Source organism: Uloborus diversus, chromosome 8, assembly GCF_026930045.1.
Source record: "Uloborus diversus isolate 005 chromosome 8, Udiv.v.3.1, whole genome shotgun sequence".
Taxonomy (NCBI): domain Eukaryota; kingdom Metazoa; phylum Arthropoda; class Arachnida; order Araneae; family Uloboridae; genus Uloborus; species Uloborus diversus.
Genome location: NC_072738.1, coordinates 103,011,772 through 103,035,479, shown reverse-complemented (window position 1 = coordinate 103,035,479; position 23,708 = coordinate 103,011,772). Strand labels below are relative to the sequence as shown.

Sequence of the window (23,708 nt, the reverse complement as noted above, 5' to 3'; positions counted from 1 at the left end):
AAGTAATTAGTTTACTGTAATCACGATTCCAAAAAGAAATCTTTAATTTAATTGCTAAAATTGAACTTTCAATTAAAAAACCTTTGTTTTTGCCGTTATACTATTTGTTGTCACCGCAGATTATAAAGGTTTTTTTTTCTTCAGACTTTAGTGATACTTTAACTTTATAACCAAGTTGTATTCTTCTTTTATATATTTTGAAATTAACTAATTGCTTTTTTTTTTTCATTTTTTCCCCCTTGCATTTCAAAGGTGTTTGTTACAAAAGCAATCGAAGATTTTTTCTCGTTACATCTTGAAATCATTTGAAATAGAGTTAACTTGTGTACTTAAGTAAATATCTTTATTTTTTTTATTGTTAAAATGCTGTATTCATTCTTTAAAAACCTATGTTCTTGATTAGAGAAAAGCTCCCTATGAATGTTTGTCAAATGGTTTCATCTGTTTTGCATAAATATGTCAATTAGTTATATAAGAATTGCATTACTTCTATTCTTTCACTATTACTTTTTATTCTTGCAACAATTACTATACTGTTTGAAAACTTAGGTCAAAATAATTTCAATTACTTTTTAGTTCTATCATAAATACATATGTTTTTAAAAGTAATTTTAATAGTTTCTTAAAATTCTTATGCTAAGTGGTTTCTGGATGTAAAGTTTTTTTTTTTTTAATTTTCTATAATTTTTCCATTGTATAAAAATTTAATATACTGTTTTGTAGGTTATTCCCGCCGCTCCCCCCCCCCCAAAAAAAAGTCTTGTTTTTTTTAACCATTTTATTAAAAAAAGTAGCATCTTTTTAAAACATATTTTAATTCAACAACTTTACATAACTTAGAACGTTTAAAATACTGCATTTTATACAAACATACAATGGATTTCAAGTAAAGCAAAGAAAGAAAACCATTATCATTGGTAACGTAAATCAGGGAAATTTGGTGAACTTAATCAGGGAAAAGTCAAGGAACTTTTTTTCACAGTTCCTGTCGCCACCCTGATCATGCAATTTTTCGTAAATTCGATTTGGTTCTTTTTCTATGATTTTATTTTTACCACCATTGGTGGATTTAATTCCTCGACACCGAGCGAATTACCATAACATGTACAAGTAAATTACCATAACATGGATAAGCAAATTATCATAACATGGACAAGCAAATTAACATAGCATATTGTCGAGAAATTCATCATCCATTATTTGTAAATATACAGGCGACCAAAGGACCTTTTAAATTTTTACTACGGGCAAAGCCGTGTAGGTACCACTAGTAAAATAATAAAGAAAATAAAAACAGCTAAGCAGCAGACCTGGCAGAAAAAGAGTTAGTGGAGGGGAATAGGATCTAATATTTTCGATTATCCCCTCGTTGTGAAAAGAAATGAAATTATGTAAACCATGTTAGCTGAGATGTCGCTTCCTAATCCGGTTAACATAGGAACTTATTGTTTTCATATTATGCATAATGCTATGCGCAATGGAGTTGAAGAACTTTTGATCCTCATAGATAATTTTGCATTAGACATTCATTAATAGTCTAAATTATCACCAAACATGAGGGAAGAGTTTCATTCCTTGCAAGTTGAGAGAGTTGCTTGATGAATTTTTGACTCATGTCTTTTTGCAACATGTTGAAACAAAGTGGTTTACTCTTTGGCCTGCATGTGATTGACTGGTTGAGCAGTATTTAGTTATTGAACATTATTTCTAAAAATCTATATCTGTTCAGTATGAAGGTGGCAATTGAGATTGATATAAAAGAACTGCAAGGTCATTGAAAGATAAATTTACGCTTGTACACTTACATTTTATCTCATTTCTTCCTGACCTACTCAAGAAATATGTACTACTTTTGCAGAAAGAAAGCCCAGTTGTTCATTTTTTACACCTAAAATTGAATGAACTTATTAGAATTTTTTTTTTTAAGTTCATGAAATCTAAAGTAGAAGGAGGCAAAAAAAGTCTATTTCTGTACTAAAATGTTTAGTTGTGTACTTATTATAAAGTCAAATTCATTGGAAGATTTTCCTTTAAATTGCCTGTTTAGATTAACCCAGATTCAAATTGTAAGATAAAAGATTTCTACTTCGTAATGTGTCACTGTTTTGAAGAATAAAAGATTGAATGCATTCTATTGTAATTTTCAAGATTGAATTTGAAATGTTTGATCACCCACTACAAAAAATCAAACTTCTTAATTACTTTTAGGTTATCAAAACTTGATATTTGTTGCCCCAAAAATGTCCTAAAATTTTTGAAATCACCACTCTGACCCCTGCTTGTTCTATATTGATGTTAAGTTCTGTTGTGCGAAAATACAAAACATTTTTACTGTACTGTATATATTTTCATTGTTTGTAGAAAGTATTATGCATCAATGCAGCTAAGTTTTTGAGGAAGGACAATTTTTACTTTATTTGTCCCTCATTTTAATCTCGTAGTCATCTGCAATTTTTATTATCCATGGCACTCGTACCACCCAATTCTGTGGATAATCGTGAGTTTTCTGTACTTTACTTCTAATCTGTTTTTACATCTTTTCAGCTTTAATGGTGATCTTAGTTGCAATCCCTCCTGATTACCCTGGAAGAACACCAGTTTTTCTTCTTCAGCTGTTTTGGAAAGGCAGTCATACTGCTGTTACAAATGGTGCATTAAGAGTAAGTTTTGCTATGTTGTGAAATAAATTTTAAAATATTTTACAATATTGTTCATCGTTAAGTTAATATCAGAATTAATATCATTACCTTATGTTTGGTAAATAGTTGCAACTGCAACTATTTCAAAATGCTTTTTATATACTTAATAGTATTACAGGAAAGAAAAAGAAAGAAAAATAATTTCTTGGATCACTTTGGTTTAGTTACAATGTATATATATATATATATATATATATATATATATATATATATATATATATATATATATATATATATATATATATATATATATATATATACTAGCTTTTATCCGCAGCTTCGCTCACGTTGATGTAGTTTTTTTTTTTTCAATCGATTCAAGTTAACGGTCAACGCAGGCAGAAGTCAAATAGTTACTAAAAAATGGTTTGTCTCCAGTTTTGCTGACATTTCAAATTGCCTGCCCCTTTAAATGTATCAAAAGGTATGATTAAAATTGAAAATCAGGGGGAAGGGGATAAATGAAATGTTGGCGAAACTGGGAAGACACCCAAAAAATCACACAAAATAAATCACGAAACGTTCAGGAGTTCTAAGGAAGTTAGTTTAGTTTGGGTAATTCTCAAAAAATCCAATTCGAGTGAGGTCAACTATTTTTAAATAAAGTAAACAGTTCCCTTATAATCGCGATTTCCGTCAAATAATATCCAGCTCTACATCGGTTATCTAAATTATTGTATAATGTGTAGCTTCTTACCGGAGATATCGTCTCAAAATAGGGTCAACAATCACTACAAATCCTGATTCTAATAATGTCTCTTTAGAGTGAGAACATCAAACCTTTAAAATCCCCAACAGAAGGAAATCAACTGTTTCTAAATAACGTTAACGGTCTTGATTACAATACCAAAATGTTCAGAGTGAAAATACCTTTAAAATCAGAGTAAGGACAACAGTTTTTTTTTTAAGTTCCCATTTAAATGAGAACAATAGTACAAAAAAGTTCTCATTTCGCAAAGCGAAAAATCCCCAAAAGTCTCTATTAAAATGGTCTCTATCAGCGTTTTCAAATAACATTTCCCTCTGATGATCTCAGTCATGATTATTTCCAAAAATCTTCATCAGTACAGGTCCAATAGGATAAAAAAACATAAAAAAAAACAAAAACAAAATAAAAGAAAGAAAAAATGAATAATATTCTCTACTGTCGCCATTAAAATAGGGACATTAATTCCACAAAACCCTAATTAGCATCATTAACCCTTAAATATACACACACAAAAAAGAAAAAAGAATGAAAAGTTTCATAAAAATTTTCAATAAATCGCCAATGCACTAACGTTGTCGCCTGGTAAGACTGGAGATAAAAAATGAATTTGGTGGATTAATTTACATTTTAATAGTAGTTTTAATGTTCTTTAAGAGTGTTGTTTCACTAATTTGGCAGATTAATTTTAACTTCAATACCTCATAGTACTTATAATGATCTTTTTACCAAAATTAATTTGGTTGAATTTTTACATTTTAATGCAAATTTTGTAATGGCTGTAGCGTCAAAATTTTTGAACACTCGTCTCGAACACGTTATCATAACTCTTCCTATCAAATAAGTTTTTAAAATGTCATTTTGTTTAGTTGTATTTTATATTTTTGCAATTAAAAGCAGCGTTAAAATGTAAAGTAACAAATCCAAATCCATTTTTAATCATCAAAGGACCACAGTACCATACATTCGCCAGAGACTTTCCAAGTTTATGAAACTGCGTAAAATGTTTGGTTAATCTGTATTATAAGATATAATTTTTAATTCCGAACAGAATATGCTGTAAAGAAAATGTCTGCATGTATTTCGCCGTTCCTGGTGAAAAATAAATCTTAGTTCGATGGTAACTGGGGGTAGGGGAGCAGACTCTATTTCATAATTTTATTTAGTTATCAAATAATTGTACGTAGCAAAAATACCCGACGTTGCCTGGATCTGTAATAATTATGAGAAACAATAGCTATTTTTATTCGTTCTCTGCTGTAATTGAAATAACTCAAAACACACCGCTTTGACGTGATTAAAAATAAAGCTTCTTCCTAACCCATGAAAGTAAAATGACAATAAGTATGAAGAACAAAATAGTACTCTTTTATAAACGAAAAAACGATACTTAAGCATAACAAATTTGAGGAATTTCCAAAATATGAAATTAAACTTCACTTGTTTAAAAAGATTTATCTTTTTTTTTTTCGAATATAGTCTAAAACCTTCTCTATATTGCTATTGAAGTACAAACTTTTAAGAAACGTAGCCGCCCGTAATCCCTTACTGCGATTTAAGATGTTATTAAATTTTCATGAATCGTATTGGGATACCTTAAATGTGACTCCCTCTCCCTACTTTGTAAAACTGTGTGTTACTAATTTTCATCGAAGAGATAATGTCACCAAATACTGAGATACTTCTGGTGATTATAAGATGTTGCTACCCGAAATGTTTCCAATAAATAGTAAAAATTTGGCAATTGTTTGAAATTGTGCGCAAAGACAAATTAATGGTTGAAGTTTTTGTGCTCTTTATGGATTTGCTTGATTTAGTTGGCGAATTATTTTACGAGTTAACAAATTTAAAGGAAGACATATTAAAGAAATGTCGATATTTGGTTACATAGTGAAAACCGAGAAACAGTATTGCGTACTTTTTAACTTCACAAACAGCGTCAGTTGAAAAAATTGCCAAATGCCTTAGTTATTGAAATGGTTCCAAAAAAAAATGGCTAGATTCCTGCTGATCGATTAAATACCCAGTCAACACAAATAAATAATAATATAAAAAAACGCATTGATTGCCTCAAAGTTGTATTAAAATGGAAAATAATCAGCCAAATCCATGTATTATTTGCCAATCTTGTGCAAAAACCTTACTTTAAGATTTGACTTGAGAAAAGCCTTGAACAGTCACGAAAAGCAAAGATAGTCAACAATACAACAATTGTCGCTATCGACAGGGAGTTGAGATGATACACTAAATACTATATTGAGTTGAGGAAAGCCTTCGAACGTGGAACTAAAAAGCTCATAACTCGTTTTTTATTCTACTTAGAAATTTCGAACAGGTGCCATCTTCAGCAGAAAAATCAGAGCTTTCAATGGACATACAATGTAAATGTGTGCAAGTATTTTTTCATACCCATATTAGAATTTATACGAAAATTGTATTTTTTGTCCCCCTAAGGGGGTTTTGCCCCCCATAACGGGACGAAAACTACCCTATGTGTTATTCTGATGCATAAGCTATATTATTGTAAAGTTTCATCAAAATACGTTCAGTAGTTTTTGCGTGAAAGAGTAACAAACATCCATACATCCATACAGACAAACTTTCGCATACATAATAGTAGTAAGATATATATGTGTGTGTGTGTGTGTGTGTGTGTAAGATATATATGCAGGGTGTCCTTAAATGCTGCTTACAAGCTGGGAGGGGAGATACAAAACACAATTACAAACAAGAATCACTTAGGAATGTATGGTCGCAAACACAATCCTGAAGAGCTACATGCACGCAAAGCCACACATTGAAAGACAAAAAGGGTAACAAAACAAATAGTAATTTGTTACACAAATAAAGTTTCACACTGCATTTTAATTTTTTAAAAGGACTTAATGTAACGTGTGGGACAGCAGCTGAATGAGCCAGCCATTCCAACAAGCTTTCATCCGTCATTGCAAAGCATATATTAGGGCTACTTGTCATAATTTTTAACAGCCGCTTTAAACCTTTTCTTAAAATCTAAAATATTGTGTAAAATTATCTTTCCGTTATAAATTTATGAGCTGTTTCACTTTTGCCAGTGTCTGGCTTTGGATGTTGTGAGTCAGCATTGCGTTAGAGATCATATGTTCCTGTGTGACTCTTGTTTGTTATCGTGCTCTGTATCTCTCCGCCCAGCTTGTACACGGTATTCAGGAACACCATATATATGTATGTGTGCACAGTAGAATCTCAAAAGTCTGAGGTTCCGCTTAATTCGAGATCCTTTGTTTATATTTTACAGTATATTTTTATTAGATAAAAAATAGTTTGATTTAAATTCAGAAAATTCAAATCTTTTGCTATTGTAGAACTTTCTCAACTGCATACAATAAACTAATAAAGGGTACTGAATGGTTGGTGTCAACAGCATTTGCCAATTGGTATGAAATATTCATTGACTTCTAGAGTTGGATTTTGGAGATAATAACTTAAAACAAAAAATAACTCAAATTAAAACATTGTTTTTGCAACAAAGGTTGAATAAACAACCTTTTTGGAATATCCGATTGCAATCAAAAAGAAATATGCTCAACTTGATATCTTGCAACTCATTCAGAAATGAAATTTTAATCTTCAATGACTAATTTTTTTTTACATTGCATGAGGTTTTGGATGTTACAGGAAGATTGAGGGGCAGTCAAAATGCTTTCTTTTTTTTGGCTACCTGCAAGTTTATATACATAAATATTGTTCAGGTGCCATTAAAAAAAAACTAATCACGGTTTGTTTAAGGGTAATTAAAACTGAAATTTATGTTGGAATTTGAGTGTTTAATTTTTCAGGAAGACAATATTTTCTGTTCATGGTGTGAGGAAGCAAATGACCGGACGACATAAGGTGCATGTCCTTACGTCATCCGGTAGAATTTTAGGATAATCCGAGTTTTCAGTAATCCAAGTGTCACAAGCTCCAATTACCTCGAATTTTCGGGACTCTACTTTAGGATATACACAAGCATTACTAATTAAACTTAATTTTTCGTAAATCAGAGAATCTTTTTTTTTCTTTTGAGTTTTTAAAAAAGTACTAGTTAGTTCAATTTACGTTATATTTCTACTGGAAAATGTTTGCATTTTTCATCTTTTTAGGAGCTGGAAGAAGAAGTTAATGTGCATTTTGTTGAAAATTTACCTGAAGAATTCAAATCAAATCTTCTAGTGTGTCAAATGCATCACCTTGTAGTTTGTTTTGATGTATTTCTAGAGACAGAATCTTGTGATTCATTTGAAGGTGTAAATGAATTCAAAAGGGAAAAGGTTGTTGCCAGATCATCCAGGTATTTTTTGGATTTTTTATTTATTTATTTAATTAATTTATTTATTTTTGTTTGTTTGTTTTCGTTTTCCAATAATGCATCCTTTTTTATTTCAGTATACTTTTTATCCTTATTGAAACGTTTTGAAACGTGTAATTTATATTGCTAGCTTACTCATATGAAGAATTTGAGCTCAACAGATACAGCAATTTACCATGTTAAAATAAACTTTTTACCAAGTTTTCTTATTTCAATGCAGCAACACAACAATGGTTCAGAATCTTGCCCCCAAGGAGTTAAAATTATATATTCATGGAAATGTGGATCAGAATTCAACTGAGAAAAATTAGTCCTTTAAAAACTTTCAGGTCCATTTCTTCATTTTCTGGTCCATGGGAGAATCAATTCTACTACCTTTGTGTTATTAGCACAACATTCTTACCAACTGAGTTAATAGGCCTCCATCACGGGAAGCTAATAAAGCTCCAAGGAATTTTGAATAATACCAGAATTACAAAAAATGGTAGCCGCTTTTGGTAGCCATTATTATTTTTTTTTTCTTTTTAAATACACTGCTCAAAACAGTTAGAGGAGCAATCACACAAAAGTGAAGAAAGTGTGAGGTAGCTTTGCAGAGGCATAAAATGCAGTATACAAGTGTATTTAGATGCAATACAGCAGAAAACATTTGACTGGGAACTTTGCTCATCTAGAACGGTGAAACAAACATGAAATTATGCCTCTCCAACATCGTCTGCTACAATTCTTTGTCTTTGCCCAGTTTCCTTTCTCCCAATAAAATGTCAAGCCATGAAATCCAGTAAATTGGGGTGTTGTGGCATTTTCCAATTTAAAATTAAATGAACAGTTAAATTTTGCCATTCAGACAGTGAAAAAATGGGCTTCTGTTAAATTGTGATTTCTGCACTTGTATCCTTTTTCTGCTTTTTGTTCTACAGAAACTTTGATTTGCTTCCGAAGTTTACTTTTATCATCATGTCTTCTGAAAACATGGGCGCTTTATTGGTAATTAGTTTCTGGAATAATATTTTTCTCAATTTTATTAAAATCATGTACTCTATTTTTTTTTGTGCAGTGTATATTCAGTACAAAAAATAAATAACCTTAAAGTAGTTTAACTCTGAATTACGTTGCCAAGATAGGGTCGCCTGATGCAATGGAAGCTTATTGTCGTAGCACAATATATGATACGATTTTTAACAAATGAAGAAACATTTGGGCACCACTTTTGGCTGCTAATATTTAACTTTTTGGTAGCCATTTTCAATGAAATGTTCGCTTGTTGTTGTGTTGGCGACTGGCAACTTCTATTCTAAAGCTAAAGATTCTTCTAATCTAATGTTAAAGAAATCAATGCCTGTATTTTGTTAAAATATTTTAAAGATGTTATACTGAAATTTACCATGTTAAAATTTATACTTTGTTGTCAAAATGCCATTTTATTTTTGACCCAAAAAGATTCAAATTTACCAATCTTCACATTATTAGCACGATGCTCTAACCAACTGAATCAGTGGGCCTCCCTTTTGGTATGCTGTACGTTAAAGCATTGCATAATAAAAAAGCAAAAAGGGTCTTCTTTTTTTTTTCTTTTTGGACAAAATACCCAAAATGTGAGTTGTCTGTTAATGTTTGCTGAAAGCGGTGAAAAAAATCTTTTAAATGGTGCCTTACTTATGGATTTTGACAAAGTATTGAAGTTAAAGCCTTTTACACTAAACCCTTTTTTTTTTTCAATAAATAAGATTTTTCGAATCAGTTTAACATTTTTGATAGAACATTGGACTAAAAAAACCTGGAATTAAGCCCTGTTTTAAAGCCTTTTTTCAGAATTAAATTTTAAGTTAAGTGAACTGGGCTACTTATTGCTAATAAGTGCTTTTTACCTTCTCTTTTAACAAAAAATTCAAACTTTTTGGTGGCGTAAGCACTCCTCCAGTAAATCTATACCTGGAAATGTTGAATTCATTTCCAAAAAAAAGTAAGCTATATTCACCTGCTCTAAATGGCCATGGTTTTTAAAATATTATCTTAGACTGCATGCAAAAACAGATCCATCTAGTGGTTTTTGAAAGGGAGCGTTATGTATTTAGCAGTAAGTTACTGCCCCTAAGCCAGGGCTAAGGCGGAAAAGCATGAAATATGTAAGATAGCCCATTCATCACATTCAGGACTGCAGTTTCATTCTTGTTAGAACTCATTAGTCGGGAATAATGAATAACCAAGCTGGAGGCAGCTGTCATCTCGTTAAGTCTGAGATATATTTACTTTATCTACCAGTATGTTGGCACTCTCAGCTTTAATGAGTTGTCATCTGTCTCCAGCTCGATTATTCACTATTCCAGACTGATGAGTTCTAACAAGAATGAAACTGCAGTCCTGGGTGTAACGACCGGGCTGTTTGGTATATTGCATGCAAGGCATTTATGTCTTTGACATCAAAAAGAGTTCCTTGTTACCCTGAAACATATCTATAATTTTTCAAAAATTCGAAATCATATTGTTAAATTATTTTTACTTTTCTGGAAATCTATTGGCTCTCCCTAAAAAAAATGAAATGTTTCCAAAGATTGAAATTTGTTGAAGGTTTATTTCTTTTTCTCAAACTTATTTCATTGTAACTTATTATGTATAAATTGTATTTTTCCTTTCTTACTAATTTTATGATTTTCTCTTAGGGGAAGAAGCCACAGTAGACCTTACAAATGCATTTCAACTCAAGGCATTTTCACGTTTAGATAGTATGATGTCAAAATATAGTGATTTTCTTAGCTTTGTATATCATTTCATTCACTTGCATTGTTAACTACATCTTTATAAATAAAATTATAAAACACAGTGTAGCAAGATTTGCTTTTCTCTTTTTTTAACAAAAATATAAAATTTTAGCCCCCCCCCCCAAAAAAAAGGAAGTTTTAACTTTTTATACCTCATGTTTTCAATTATTCATTTTATTACACTCAAATTCTTTGGGTACAAATTGTCGCCAAATGTTTTTACTTTAATGGATTGCGTGGAGGTACTTCTCACCAAGAGTACAATGTTAAAACCAAAGTGAGATTAAAATGTACAAATTTTTCAATAAATCAACAGTAATCTGTTAAATATCTAACAGAATTTTTAAAACTTTTTAATTTCATCAAAAGTATTATCAAAATGGAGGATGCCTATTTAAAGTATCAGGTGTTAAGAACTGTTTGTGTTCTTCAATGAAGTTGACAGAAAGTAATAATATTTCACAGATCTCTTATAAAATTTGATTCTTTTGACTTCGGGCACGAAGAAAACAGAATTCTAATAGCTTTTATCTTTTTTCAGTAGCTTTCAAACTATTATTTTAGTTTCAGTATTAAAAGAGTTAACATGTAAAGATCTAAAATGTTTTTATTTTTAAGCTAAAAAATTGTTTATTTTTTGAAGGGTTTTTAGTTTTAAGTATCCATGTTTAGTATATTTTCTAACATTAAATTCTAGTTAACTTTAAGAATAATTATTTTCACATTAAGTGGAATGGCACACCAAATGGCTTCATGTTAACAAGGTGTATAAATGATATGAAATAAATTCTAATGAAATTATGGAGTGCATTAAATTATGTTCTACAAAACATTTTGTAGATTCACTCCACCGTTCTAAATGATAAAGATTGCTTAGAGTTTTTGTAACCTAGCAATTGTTATTCTTTTAATATGTTGTATGAGATGCTTGCAAAGACATAATTCTAATTTAAATTGTTAGTATTTTAAAGTTTTTCAAGATCCCCAGTTTTTGGAATGGTCTTTAAGGCTTTTTGTTCTTCATAAAAATTATCATGATATATGTTTTAATGGAATTAATATATTTAAATCTCTATGAATTGTAAATTTTAAAAATAACTTTTTTTTTTAAATTTTGAATCAGTAAAAATGCTTTAATTGATTTGTATATTCAGAGTAATTTTAAAAATATGTAAATTATCACAAAACAGAATATTAGTAGTCTCTTAACTACTATGTTCTTCCTCCTATTCTTGAAAATGTTCCTGTAATAAGTTTTCCCCAAAACCCCTTCAAAGCTTGTAGAGAATTTCCTTCTATGTCATACTTGGACAGGAGGACTCTGCTCTCAAATTTGATGATGCTGCTACCAGCTAAAGCTGAAAATAGCCTCTGCCCATTGACAATCAGGATTCATATAGAACTTAAATGCCATCTTTTTATTCTTGATATCTTCTTCTCAGGGGCGTGCACAGGGGGGGGGGGACACCTATTGACCGGACCTTAGGTGTGAAATACTGGGGTAAACAATGTGGAGAGGGGCCCAGAAAGAACATATGTCAAGCCCCAAAATTTCTGTGCACGCCCCTGCTTTTTCTTCCTATTCCTGAAAATGTACCTGAAATGAGTTTTCCCCGAAAACTCTTCAAAGCTTCTAGTGAATATCTTTTTATTGCATCAATAGATTCACAAAAGAATAACCACAAAGGGCAGTTTCAGTAGTTGAAATAAAGAGAAAGCCGTATGAGGCAGTGAGAAGCTAAGGAATGTAAGTGGACATGTTCAAGTTTTGAGTTAAACTCATTTCAAGTTTTGGTCCTATTCAGGTTTTCATTTAAAAGCTTTTCGAAATCATGTTGTAGTGCAGCAGCTACCAGGGCTAGTACTATCTCTTGCCCTAAAACAGAGGAGAGGTTCCCCTACTATTTGTACTGGTTATCTTGAAATTTTTAATTTTTGTCACTTACATGCCTTTGCTTCTCACTGCCTCATATGATGTAAATTTATGATCCTCGTCATTTTTATTGTTCTCTACTGAATGTGGATTATTTATATTGAACATCCAGTATCTGATCCGTAGCGACACAGCAAAGCTTCCAGTTTTTTCTCTCTGGCTATATTATTGTGTTGCACAAAACTTTGCAGGAAACTTACATCTTTTGTAGGCTCATCTTCTTGTCGAACTTCAACTAAAAATGCATTGTCCAAGATGTGAAATTCATAATGTTGCAGGCATAGCTCTAACAACTTAAGAAAACAAAGAATTATAAAAGTGAAATATTAGAGATATCTAGCATCATAAAATAATTCAATAATTAACAGAGTAAACGAACCCTTTCATGGGCCATTTATTTCTCGTGTGGGAAATAATCTTCCCAAGTCCCATGAAAGGGTTAAAGATAGTCATTGAACAAATTTCTTTAACATAACATGGATTCTTATTGTCATAGAACTTACATCAGAGTCAGAGAAACAAAATAATCACAAGCAACGAAAAATTAAAAATTTAAAAAAAACCCGAATAAGTCGCAATTGTAGAATCAAGAAGGAAAATTGGAAGTACTTTTGAAGGCCTTATATTAAAAATCAATGTCAAGTATTTTATTTGCTATCAAATAGAAACTGGCAACAGATAAAAATTTTAAATCATTGGGTTTTATTTCCTTGTCGGCCAACAATGAATTCGGTTATCAATCGCAGGAATAAAGGTTTAACTTTTGTTAAAATCTGCTTTTAAAAAACGTTATAATTCCAATACTATGAAACATGGAATTCCAAACACAATTCTATCAGACATAGGAAAAAATTATCTTTATTTTGGTTTTGGAAAAACCTTGTTTTTCTAGGTTTTCACTGCAAAAATCGCGAAAAACCTTTTAGAGGTTTTTTATTAATATTTTCATTGATTGATGTCATCCAAAAATGCAAGCTAGCTAAGAACACTATTGATCAACTCTCCTTTCTCCTTTCAAACATTTTTTTTTTAATTAAAAATTGCTCCATCCGTTTAGGCACTAGAGTGCCACAGACAGATACACAGACATGTCAAACTTAAAACACCCTTCCTTTGTGTGTCGGGGGTTAAAAAAATCACTAATAATATAATCTTTAATACATGAACGAGTATGACTTGTGAAAAATCTTTTGGTGGACAATTTAAAAAGTGACTGTTCCTTAAATGTTTAGTAGTAAAAATTAAATTTCCTTTTTGAAATATGCAGACTATTTGGTGTTTAGCTTAAGTAAAGACAGTTAATATAAGTGACCATGGTCTTGAAATTAGGTTTAGAATTAATTATCACAACGTATCACTTTTTATAAACCAGTTGAAATCCTACATTATTCTGCTGTACAAAACTTTTATGAGAGGGATGTTAATGACGTGAACTTTTAAAACTTCTGCAGCATGGACATTGATAGTAGGAGGGTTAGAAAGATCTTCAGAAATCTTATGTGCCATCCTTAATAATGGAATCTGTAGAAAGAGATATGATTTTGAATGATGTAAACTTTTTTTAAATGTAAAAATTAAAATTTCACAAATAAACCTTGAAATTAAACAAAGGGAGTTGAGTGGGTCATTTTTTTATGAATAGATCCAAAGAGAACTCCTTTGAAAGTTTTTCATGCAGTCCCTTTTTAATAAAAACAAAAAATGCGGGACAGTGGATTCAAAATTTAAGCCTCTAAAAGTTAGAAATTAAAAATCCATAGTTGAAAAGCAAAATTGGGCCAAAAAAAGGAAGAAGCCATGGCCCATAATGAGGTGTTGCATCAAACATGTTGATTGTTAGAACTTTTAAACAACTAAAAATATAAATATATATACGGTAAAACTGAAGATATGCAAGTATAAAATTCTGTGAATAAAACATTTTTATACATAAATTAAAAGAACAGGTTTTTACTAATAAAGTTTTCCTGGCAATAGAAGTTTTTATGCTGTGATAACATTGCAATAAATGTAAGATAATTTATATACAGTAGGCGCAGCTTAATTTGATCATTTTGGGACAAATATAATTTGATAACAAAAACCGACTGATAACAGTAACCGAAAATAATCCAGGAGGAACATAATTATGATTTTTTTTCAATTAAGAAGCATTTATTTTTGCAACCGCAGATTAAAATTGCAAGGACACAACTAAACGTAGTTTTAAATTATAAATTACTAAATTAGCAGAATGGAAATATCTGAATTATGAAAGGGAAAATTAAAATATGCAATTTTAAAACACATGGCCGAAAACTGGTGGACAAAATTCAGTTTTCTTTCATTGTCTGTATGTTAACTATCACTGACTATGGTAAGTTACTTTTGAAAGAGCAAAACAAAATTTTGAATATTGTAACATTTTCAGAACTGTCGTACAAACTCGTTTATTCAGGACTAACTAAGACCAAAGGCAATTTGAACCATTGAAAATCCAGGTAGTATGGGTATTAAGCAAAACAAATCTTAAAATCCAGACTTTACTGTATTTACGATTTAAAAAAACATACTTTAACAAAGTTACAAAGAATTGTTTACAATAAAAACTATAAAAATATTTTTTATTTTTCTCTATTAAGTATTTTCCTCACTGTCTTCTGCTTCAAGAATATGTGGCTACGCAAACGCTATACAGTAAAACCTGTCTACAACTATACTATTGGGACCTAAAAAAATATTGTTATAGACAGATTATCGTTATAGACAGTTTGATTATTCATGCTAAAATTTTGCTGGGACCAAGGAAAATATCGTTATAGACAGGTTTATTGTTATAGACAGTATTGTTATGCACAGGTTTCACTGTAGCATTAAGAAATGAAAATAAAAAGCAAATGTTTATTACTATCACAAACAAAAATTATTTATGCAAAAATAAAATTTTAAAACTGAGTTCAAATTTGATCTGGATAAACTTGGGGCAAAATCCCCATAAAATGCATTGACTATTGCATTTGCTGCTTGCCTCCCTCCGACCGAAAAAATTCTGAAATGACAGGCGTTTTCCAAATTTGACTCTTTCACACTGTATGGGGAGGGGGTTGTGTATAAAAGGGGTTTGTTGAAAAGGGAAGTGTTTTTGGTTGCGGATTATCTTAAGTTATCCTTATGACTATGGTAACCCATCTAAACACCTATGTCTTCCCCTTGAGCTCCCAAAGAAGAAATTTACACTCGAAAAATCAGGCACAAAACTACCAAAGCTGAATCATCGGTAAGTTTGGAAATGGAAGCAAGAATAAATTAATCTTTTTTCCTTTTTTGAACAAAATACTTTCTGATGGGGGGTAGGGGAACCCTTTAAGAGCCTAATTTAAAAATAGGTTTTTTATTTAAAAAAAAAAACTGCAAAAAGAGACTGCGTCCGGATATCTTAATTGGGCTGACAACAACCACCTATTCACAGGCGCTATCCCACTACTGCACCGTGCGGGAGCTTTTGCCTGCTGCGTTTCCGCCCTGGGCCGGTCCGCTCCGCCTTAGAACGACCTGGTGAATCCAGGCTCCCCCGGATCAACCATATCGACACCGTGCTTAGCACGGACGCCTGATCGACATAGAGCAGCTGAGGCCAGAACCCCCAACCTCACGCCGTCCGACAGCCTCGTCCTCCAAGCAGCTGGATTACAGGAGCACGCCACAACTCCCGGACGATCAATGGAGATCTTATTGGGTTTATATACCTAACATTGAGGTCTTGGATAACCAAATTCGGGGCTCTGGTGCTGAGACTAAAATCCAACTTAAATCATGCCTTCGTAATTTGGTTTTTGCCTAATTTAACTCACCTTTTAACGTTTTATGTTTTCTTTTTTCAGAATTTAAAACAACAGTAGGCGCCATCTATTGTTAAAAGTTCCAACTATATTTGATTTTTATTTATCGAGAGAATTCGCTAGTAATTGTAAATGAATCATATTTGATATAAAATGAATATGATGCATTAAAGCTTGCTTAAAGAGAAATTCCTCATAAGGGCAAGCCCGTCGTTTCAAACTTTTCTGGGGGGGGGGGGGGGCGTCATGTGGTATGGGTTCAAATATTTTTAGGAAAAAAACAACAAAAATTCCCAATTTAAGTATGTTTCTAAACCAGGGAGGGGGGAGGTCGAAAATTTAAACTCCATGATCGCCCAAACGAAGAACCGGGAGAGGGAGGGGAGTCCGCCAAGCAAAGAAAAGAAAAATCTAATGCTTGGAATTTTAAATAGAAAAAATCAGAGTTTTTCTTTTGTTTTGCATCGACACATTAGCCAGTCATACTGCATAAAATTGATTAATGAAAAACCATAAACAGAGCAAAGTAATTAAATTTTTTGTTAAAGAAAAATTGACTTTGTTTAGTTTCAAGTAAGGGGTCCGGTCAGGTGTAGACTGGTCCGCCGCTCTCTGGCCTGTGCGTATTCGGTTTTTTGCGTCCTTTAACCTTTTTGCGCCTTCTTCTTTTTCTTCTCTTGCGTTCTCGAACCTGTGCGCCTTCGGTTTTTGGTTTTTGCGCTTTGAAACCTCCATGCCTCGGGGTTTTTTTTTTTTTTTTTTATTATGCCTCGGAGTTTTTTTGTCAAGGTTGGTGACCTCTTCCAGGACCCAGTCCGCCCATGGTCCGGATCCAGGGATCACCCTCTTTCCCACGCTGCTCTGTTGAATAGTTGCATGCATTAATTTTAATGAATGTCAAATTGGGAAATCAATTCCCCCCTCCCCCCACACATACACCCGGCTTTGTTCTCGTGTGCACTTATATTATACCCCTGCCGCCCTGCCCAGAGGATGTGAGCGAAGAGCCTGAAAGGTTCAGATTGGGAACTACTGTCGTAGAAGGTTGAAATTTTGTACGGAAATTCTAAGTGGGATCTAGTTGTTCACCTCTCTTTAGTTACATTCGGAAGAGATGATTCAAGAGGCTGTGGCTAGTGGGAGCCCCCTAAATTTTCATGATTTTAAAAAACCGTCAAAAATTTCGTTTTTTGAACTTTATTTTGGAAAAATTCAAGATGTTCAAGATCCCCCTCCTCCCCCCAATTACCAGAGATCGTCTAAACTTTCGTTTTTAGGACTTCGATCTCAAAAAAATGTCCAGGGAAGCATTTCCAAAAATTCCAGAAGAAGGTCCCCCATATCTCTCTTCTCACGATCATTACAGAAGATCTTCTAAACCCTGCTTTTTAAAAACTAACTTCAACAATTTTTCGGGGGAATGTGTCTCCCTCTGTCTCCCCCTCCTCTCGCCAAAACTTTCAGAGGATAGCCCCCAAACCCCCTCTCTCATAGCATAATAGGTGATTATGATCAATTTAACTGCATTTTAAAAGATTTAATTTCAAAAAAAGACCGGTGGAGTGCTGCTAAACCTCCCCTCCCTCTTTTTACATTACCAACAATTATCTAAAATGCAGTTTTAAAACTACAAATTAAGAAAATCTCCAGATAGGTCCTTAAGAATTTCTTATTCCCTTAACATCACCAAAACTTCAAAAACTGCGTTGTTAGAGCTACAAAAAAAAAAAAAAAAAAATCGTTGCCGAGCTCCCGAATCTCTCTTTTATTAACATAATAATTAGTGATATAAATCGCAGTTTTGAAAAATGGACGGGGGAGCACCATTAAACTTCTTCTCCCCCTAACATTATTAAAGAACGTCAAAAACGCATTTTCAAGACTATAAATCCTTAAACTTTCTAAGAAAGAAGCCTTTTTATTATTTAAGACGACACATGAAAGAAAAGAAAAAAAGAGGCTTTCAATTTCATTTTACCTCTTTACTTTTTTGACCTCGGAATGGCTCTGAGAGTCGGACCATGCCGTGGGCAGCAACTTCTGACTAAGGACAGCCAGTAACTGTTGCGATAAAACCACTTATCGCTAATTCAAAATAAGAGAATTTTATCCCTTTTGACAAAACCAGAGTCCGAAATTGCGTTTTTAAGCCCTTAATTTTGGAAAATATTCGAATCAGTCCTCGATCCCTGGTATCCTCCTTAAAATCACTAAGTTTAACTTAAAATTTTTCATTTTTAGAATATCGATTTCTGAAATTTACGGGAGAACAGCAGCCGCCTACCCGCCCCTTATGCAGCTTACCCTCCCTCCCGTAATACGACGCCCCCCAATTAGGGCAACCTCCCAAAAAAGAAAAAAGTACCTCTTTAACAGCCCCCTCTAAAATTTCAAAGGCGCAGTCACCGCCATACGCCCCCCCCCCACGTGGGCACTGGTTTAGAAAATCAATATCCATAAAAGAAAAGTCTTTCCTGCATCGCTTCGTGACCATGACTAACTAGGGTCGCAATTATTTAAAAGGTTTTTTTGCTTACTGCAAGGGTAATTGGTACTATAATATTTCTTTTATACTTGTTCCACAGTGTAATGCAATGTTAGAGATCACAGACGCTAATAAAAGTAAAAATATCACCTTCCTTTAGACTTGAAAATACAATTCTCTACGGTTTATCATACTTTTATGTATACAGGAAAATGTCTAAAAAGCTATTCATTTAAGAAATATTACTTGAATGCACTCGTCCATTTTTTCGAGTTAGTAAGAAAATTGATTTTTTAACTTGCGTACAGGGAAGTAGTGTGAGTTCATCTCATATTCTTTTTTTTTTCTGTACTTCATTTCCTTTAAAACTCTTCGGTGGGGACGGCAAATTTAAAAAAATTTTGGCACGAAAGCGCAAATCCAAAAAATCCAATAAAATATAACAAAGTTTTCTTTTTTTTTTATCTAACGTCTTTTCTATAAGTTTGGTTCTCTTGACAAAGTATGAAATAAAGTAAGTACACGTTTTCTTGATTACAACACTCAATAATTTCAGTCTATCTTAAAATCTTCGCAATTTTTTTAAAGTATGATTTTTGAGTAATCTCACTTAAAAAATCGCCACTGTTGGAAAATTTGATTTTCAAATAGAATTTCTAACGTTGGTAGATCTTAGGTTTACAATATAATATGAACCAAAAAATTCATGAAAAAGAGTTATTATTTCAATTTCTGTTTAAGTTTTTGCCCCCCTTCCCATAAGAGGGGGATTTGGAGGGGGAAAAAAGCTGGAGTCGGAAGTTTCAAAATCCAGGAGCCGGAGTCGGCAATTGTGTAACATGACTTGATTTACTGTTCCGTCTTCCTTTTGTATAGTTATCTATAATTTTTGTAACGAGGATAGCAACAATAATTAATTAAGAGGTCAGAGGGAAAAATTCCATGATGAACAAAAACCCCCAAAGCTAAAATGAAAGTCTTAGTGCAAGTTTTAAAAAATATGTTTAAAAAAGAAAAAAAAACTATTGTTGGTAAAAGAATTCTTACCTGCAATTTTCTATCAAATCTTCCTTCTTTATTTTGTTCTTCATCAAAAGGTGGTATATTTCGTGCGGAGATGTAATAAGGTTGCCATGATTCGAATTCTTCTTTGTCCTTGCTCACATAATACACAGATAAGGTTTCGTCGGCTGACCTTACTTCTAACCATTTTCGAGCATTAGGAAATATATTGCACTGTGTGCAATCAGCAGTTCCACTGGGCAAAATGATGTTTCCTTCTGCCGTCATCTGAACTAATTCACTCTTTGTTTCTGGAGATTTGCCATACCAACCCATTTTAAACACGGGGAGAACATAGACTCTGTTACTAGAGGAGCCCTGAAATTCTAGCAGTTTCATGAATCTCGGAATTATGTTTGTGCTTGGATAATAAAACAAGTCTGTCATAAGGACGTACTTCGTTTTACTTTCTTGAATGGCGACATTTCTGCCCACATTTGCTGGAAATGGTAGATTGCCATGTGATTTGAATGTTCCTTTTCGCCATGATTCATATGTATGAGATGCTGTTTTGAGTTCGGCTTCTTCTTCTGGTGACTTTAAGTTATCACGGGAATTGAACTCAGTGTCAAAGTAAAAGTGCCACGTCACATTCTGATGAATGCACTGATTTGCTAACCTCAACTGAAGTACCTTCTTCAGAGCTACCTTGAAATCGGAACCAGGAGCATATACTGAGACTGACATTGGACCTTGCCACCTTGCGCAAAGTTCTGGCATATGAGTTAGCTGAGTGTAAGTAGATGCAGAAGCGAAAGTCATGGTTTCTCGAACGTTTCCACTGAGAGCTGCCCTAATGTAATTTTTAATCACTAGGTACTGACCTCTCTGCTCTATGTCCCATGATGTACTACTAAGTGGTACAGGAGGTTGTTCTCCAAGGTTTCTTAGTCTGCAGGCAAAGTTGGATGACCATAAGTAAACACTGATACCACAGATATAAATAAAAAGTATCGAAGTACCAAGTGCACACAAAGGTGAATGTCTTCGAGTTGCAAATATTGCTAACTGTGGCGACAAAAACTGAGGAACTTCGGCCATCTTGAAGACTTTTGTTTAAGTTCTGTAATAATAGGTTCTTGGTACTCCATTCTGAAATAGCTTAGTATCATTCATCTTGTTCCGTGGGAAAATCCAAAATATGCCTTAAAGGGAAAAAGCATACGATACATGATTGGAAATAAGTTACGATATTTAAAATGTACAAATTAATTTAAATTGTGTTATTTAGTTCGACATTGCTTATTAAAAAAATGAGTTGCCTGAGCTATGTATAGCTATACACAGCTTGACGTATAGCTATACACATACACCTTGACACGCACAATGAAACGCATACACTTTAGATATTTGATGTACAAATTGAAATGTTCCACAAAATAAAAAATTTAGAAGGCGCTCAAACAGAATTCAAGATTTCAGAAAGATTTATTTTTTTAGCTCTTCAATTGTTTTGATTTTTCTTACATATTTTAGAAGCAATATCTTAAAATTTTCATAGGTACAAGGTACACACTCTTAAAACTATGTTTAGAATTAATCCCTTAATCAAACATCAAAATAATATTTAATGTACTTACAGTAAAATTTCATTTTAATCTTTCTAGCAAAAGAATTTAGTAAAAAGTACATTATTAATGACTTGCAAAAGAATTGTTTTTGCACAAGAATGCAATTAACTGAAAATTTTTTGATGCTAATCCCTGAAACGCTTTACCCCCCGTTTCGCTGCCATTTAAAATTCCCCCCCCCCTTTCTCTTAAATTTATCAAAAGATGAGATTGAAACTGAAAAACAGGAGGGAAGGAAATTTCGTGTCGACGAACCTGGGAGCGGGTGGGGGGGGGGGACACCCCTGAAACAAATGCAAGTGAAATATGAGATTTACATTTCAACTGCACAAATAATTTTAAAATAATAATACCCACGTGAATTCACAAAATGCAAATTGTTGTTCAACTTGAGATTAATGTGAGTTAAAATGAAAACAGGAATTTTGTTCCATTATCCATTCTTTTTATGCACCAAAAGAGAGAGAGGAAAAAAAAAAGATATTTCTTTCTTTATATGATTCTGAAAATTAATTAATTGAATTTTATGAAATGACATTAAAATTCACGCTGCAGTTTTTTAATGCATATCTTTCTTGACAGGGCGTGCACGGAAATTTTGGGGCCCGTCACAAATGACTTTTCCGGGCCCCCCTCCAAATTGTTTACCCCTAGCTTTCCCCCATAGTTTTAAAAATATTGGGCCCCCTTCAGGCTCGGGCCCAGGCCAGCAGGTGTGCACGCTCCTGTTTCCTGATAATTATGATAAAGTTCTACGGACACAAGCAAATAATAACAACAACAATTATAATAATGACGATTATAAAAATGAAACAACAACAGTAGTAATTATACTTTCAATTTGCATCGCGTCAGAAAACTTAGTTTTTTCTAATCCCTTAGTATTTTTATTGCCTACATTTTTTTTCGACATATTTGCCTTCCCTCATACGTAAAAATATTTTGGAATGCTTATTGCTCATATTATTTCAATTTTCACTTATTCTAGTAAATATCATTGTATTGATTTGCTTTGTACATGACTGGTTATTTTTCTTAAATAAAAAAATATATAATATTGTTTGTATGAACAAACGCAATATTCGAGAGATTGAGTACAAAACATGCACTTTTCCGTTGTGACTACGTCACATGGCTTAATAAAAATTGAAAAGTTATGTTTACATCGTCGCCATGTTTGCTCCTCTTTTTCTAATTTTATATTTTAATTTAACTTTTAACGTTTACTTATGATTCGACGCATTTATTTGGCTGATTATTTTAAGCGTTAATAGAGCATTTAAAGTTGATATGGCGAAATATTTTAATAGGATGTTTCATCTCATTTAATAGCTTGTTTTTTTTTTTTTATTATTATTTGGTAGATTATTTTACATTAATTGTTTAGCGGATTATTTTTCATTTTGATTGTGATTTTAGTATTATTTAGTTATTAAAATTGTTTTAGTTGTAAAGTCCGGCAAAAAGACAAAATAATGTATAGTATCAGCAAGTAAGTAGTTTCTGTGTAACTTAGACCAATAAATAAAACAAAAAATAATCTCCAAGATTAAAAAATACTCCGTAATGTACCTATAAGAGAAAAGTAATATGAAACGATTATGCTCAAAACATTGCATTAAAATTTAACTGACGTTTTAGTCTTTAGATATATATTTTCGTTTTTGTGGTTTTATTGCAGAGATAAATCTGGAGGAGGAGATTGCAATTAGAGTCAAATTTCGGATCACACCGCACGGTCATACGTAAAGGGAGAAGATACAAATGTGTTGAAAACACGTATATTTTGAACGTCTGTAGCTATTTCAATCATTGAAAATTCGGAAAAGCATCTCAAAAATTTAGTGATGAGTATTTTCACGTTTTGTATTTTAAATAAAAAAACTAGTATCGTGGAAAATGAAAAAAAAAAGTATTGAAATTCTTAAAATATTAAATTTGCATATTTTGCCATTTTCCTTCATTTCAAAATGTGAAACTTACTAAATATTAAAAATTAATATAGAGTATACATTTCTTCTTGCCCTGTCATCTGTAATTTTCAACCCCCGACATACAAAGGAAGGGGGTTATAAGTTTGACGTGTCTGGTGTATCTGTCTGTGATACTCTAGCGCCTGAACGGATGGGCCGATTTTGAAAAAAAAAAAAAAAAAAATGTTTGAAAGGAGAGTTGATCGAGAGTGTTCGTTACTAGGTTGCGTCTTCGGATGACATTAATTAACGAAGATATTGACTAAAAGCCTCTAAAAAGTTTTCCGGAATTTTTGCGGTGAAAACATATTTAAATTTTTTAAAATTTAGTACCAAAATAAAGAGTATTTTTTTTCTGCGTCTGATATTATG

General features: G+C 32.5%; 2 protein-coding genes across 2 annotated transcripts in view; one reads left to right on the top strand and one right to left on the bottom strand.

The window, feature by feature from the left end:
* LOC129228043 (THO complex subunit 5 homolog B-like) overlaps positions 1–10,546 on the top strand; it is a 41,578-nt gene extending 31,032 nt beyond the window's left edge. The window contains exons 17-19 of the mRNA XM_054862673.1: positions 2,545–2,660; positions 7,530–7,717; positions 10,396–10,546. Of these exons, the coding sequence (XP_054718648.1) occupies positions 2,545–2,660; positions 7,530–7,717; positions 10,396–10,459 (368 nt within the window). The 3' untranslated portion in view covers positions 10,460–10,546. The remainder of the gene's footprint in view (positions 1–2,544; positions 2,661–7,529; positions 7,718–10,395) is intronic.
* Positions 10,547–12,315: 1,769 nt separating this feature from the next.
* LOC129228046 (beta-1,4-glucuronyltransferase 1-like) lies at positions 12,316–20,135 on the bottom strand. The gene is made up of 2 exons (XM_054862676.1): positions 19,778–20,135; positions 12,316–12,720 (listed from the first exon to the last, which is right to left on the bottom strand). The coding sequence occupies exons 1-2, from the start codon at positions 20,129–20,131 to the stop codon at positions 12,523–12,525; spliced, it is 552 nt and encodes a 183-aa protein (XP_054718651.1). The 5' UTR covers positions 20,132–20,135; the 3' UTR covers positions 12,316–12,522.
* Positions 20,136–23,708: the final 3,573 nt, after the last annotated feature.

What these genes read in the sequence shown, in the direction of transcription:
- LOC129228046 (XM_054862676.1), bottom strand. Translation starts at nt 20,131, where the DNA reads ATGAAACTGCTAGAATTTCAGGGCTCCTCTAGTAACAGAGTCTATGTT. An exon ending in GATTTGATAGAAAATTGCAG is followed by an intron (nt 12,721 to 19,777) that starts GTAAGAATTCTT and finishes TGTTTTCTTAAG; the next exon opens with TTGTTAGAGCTATGCCTGCA.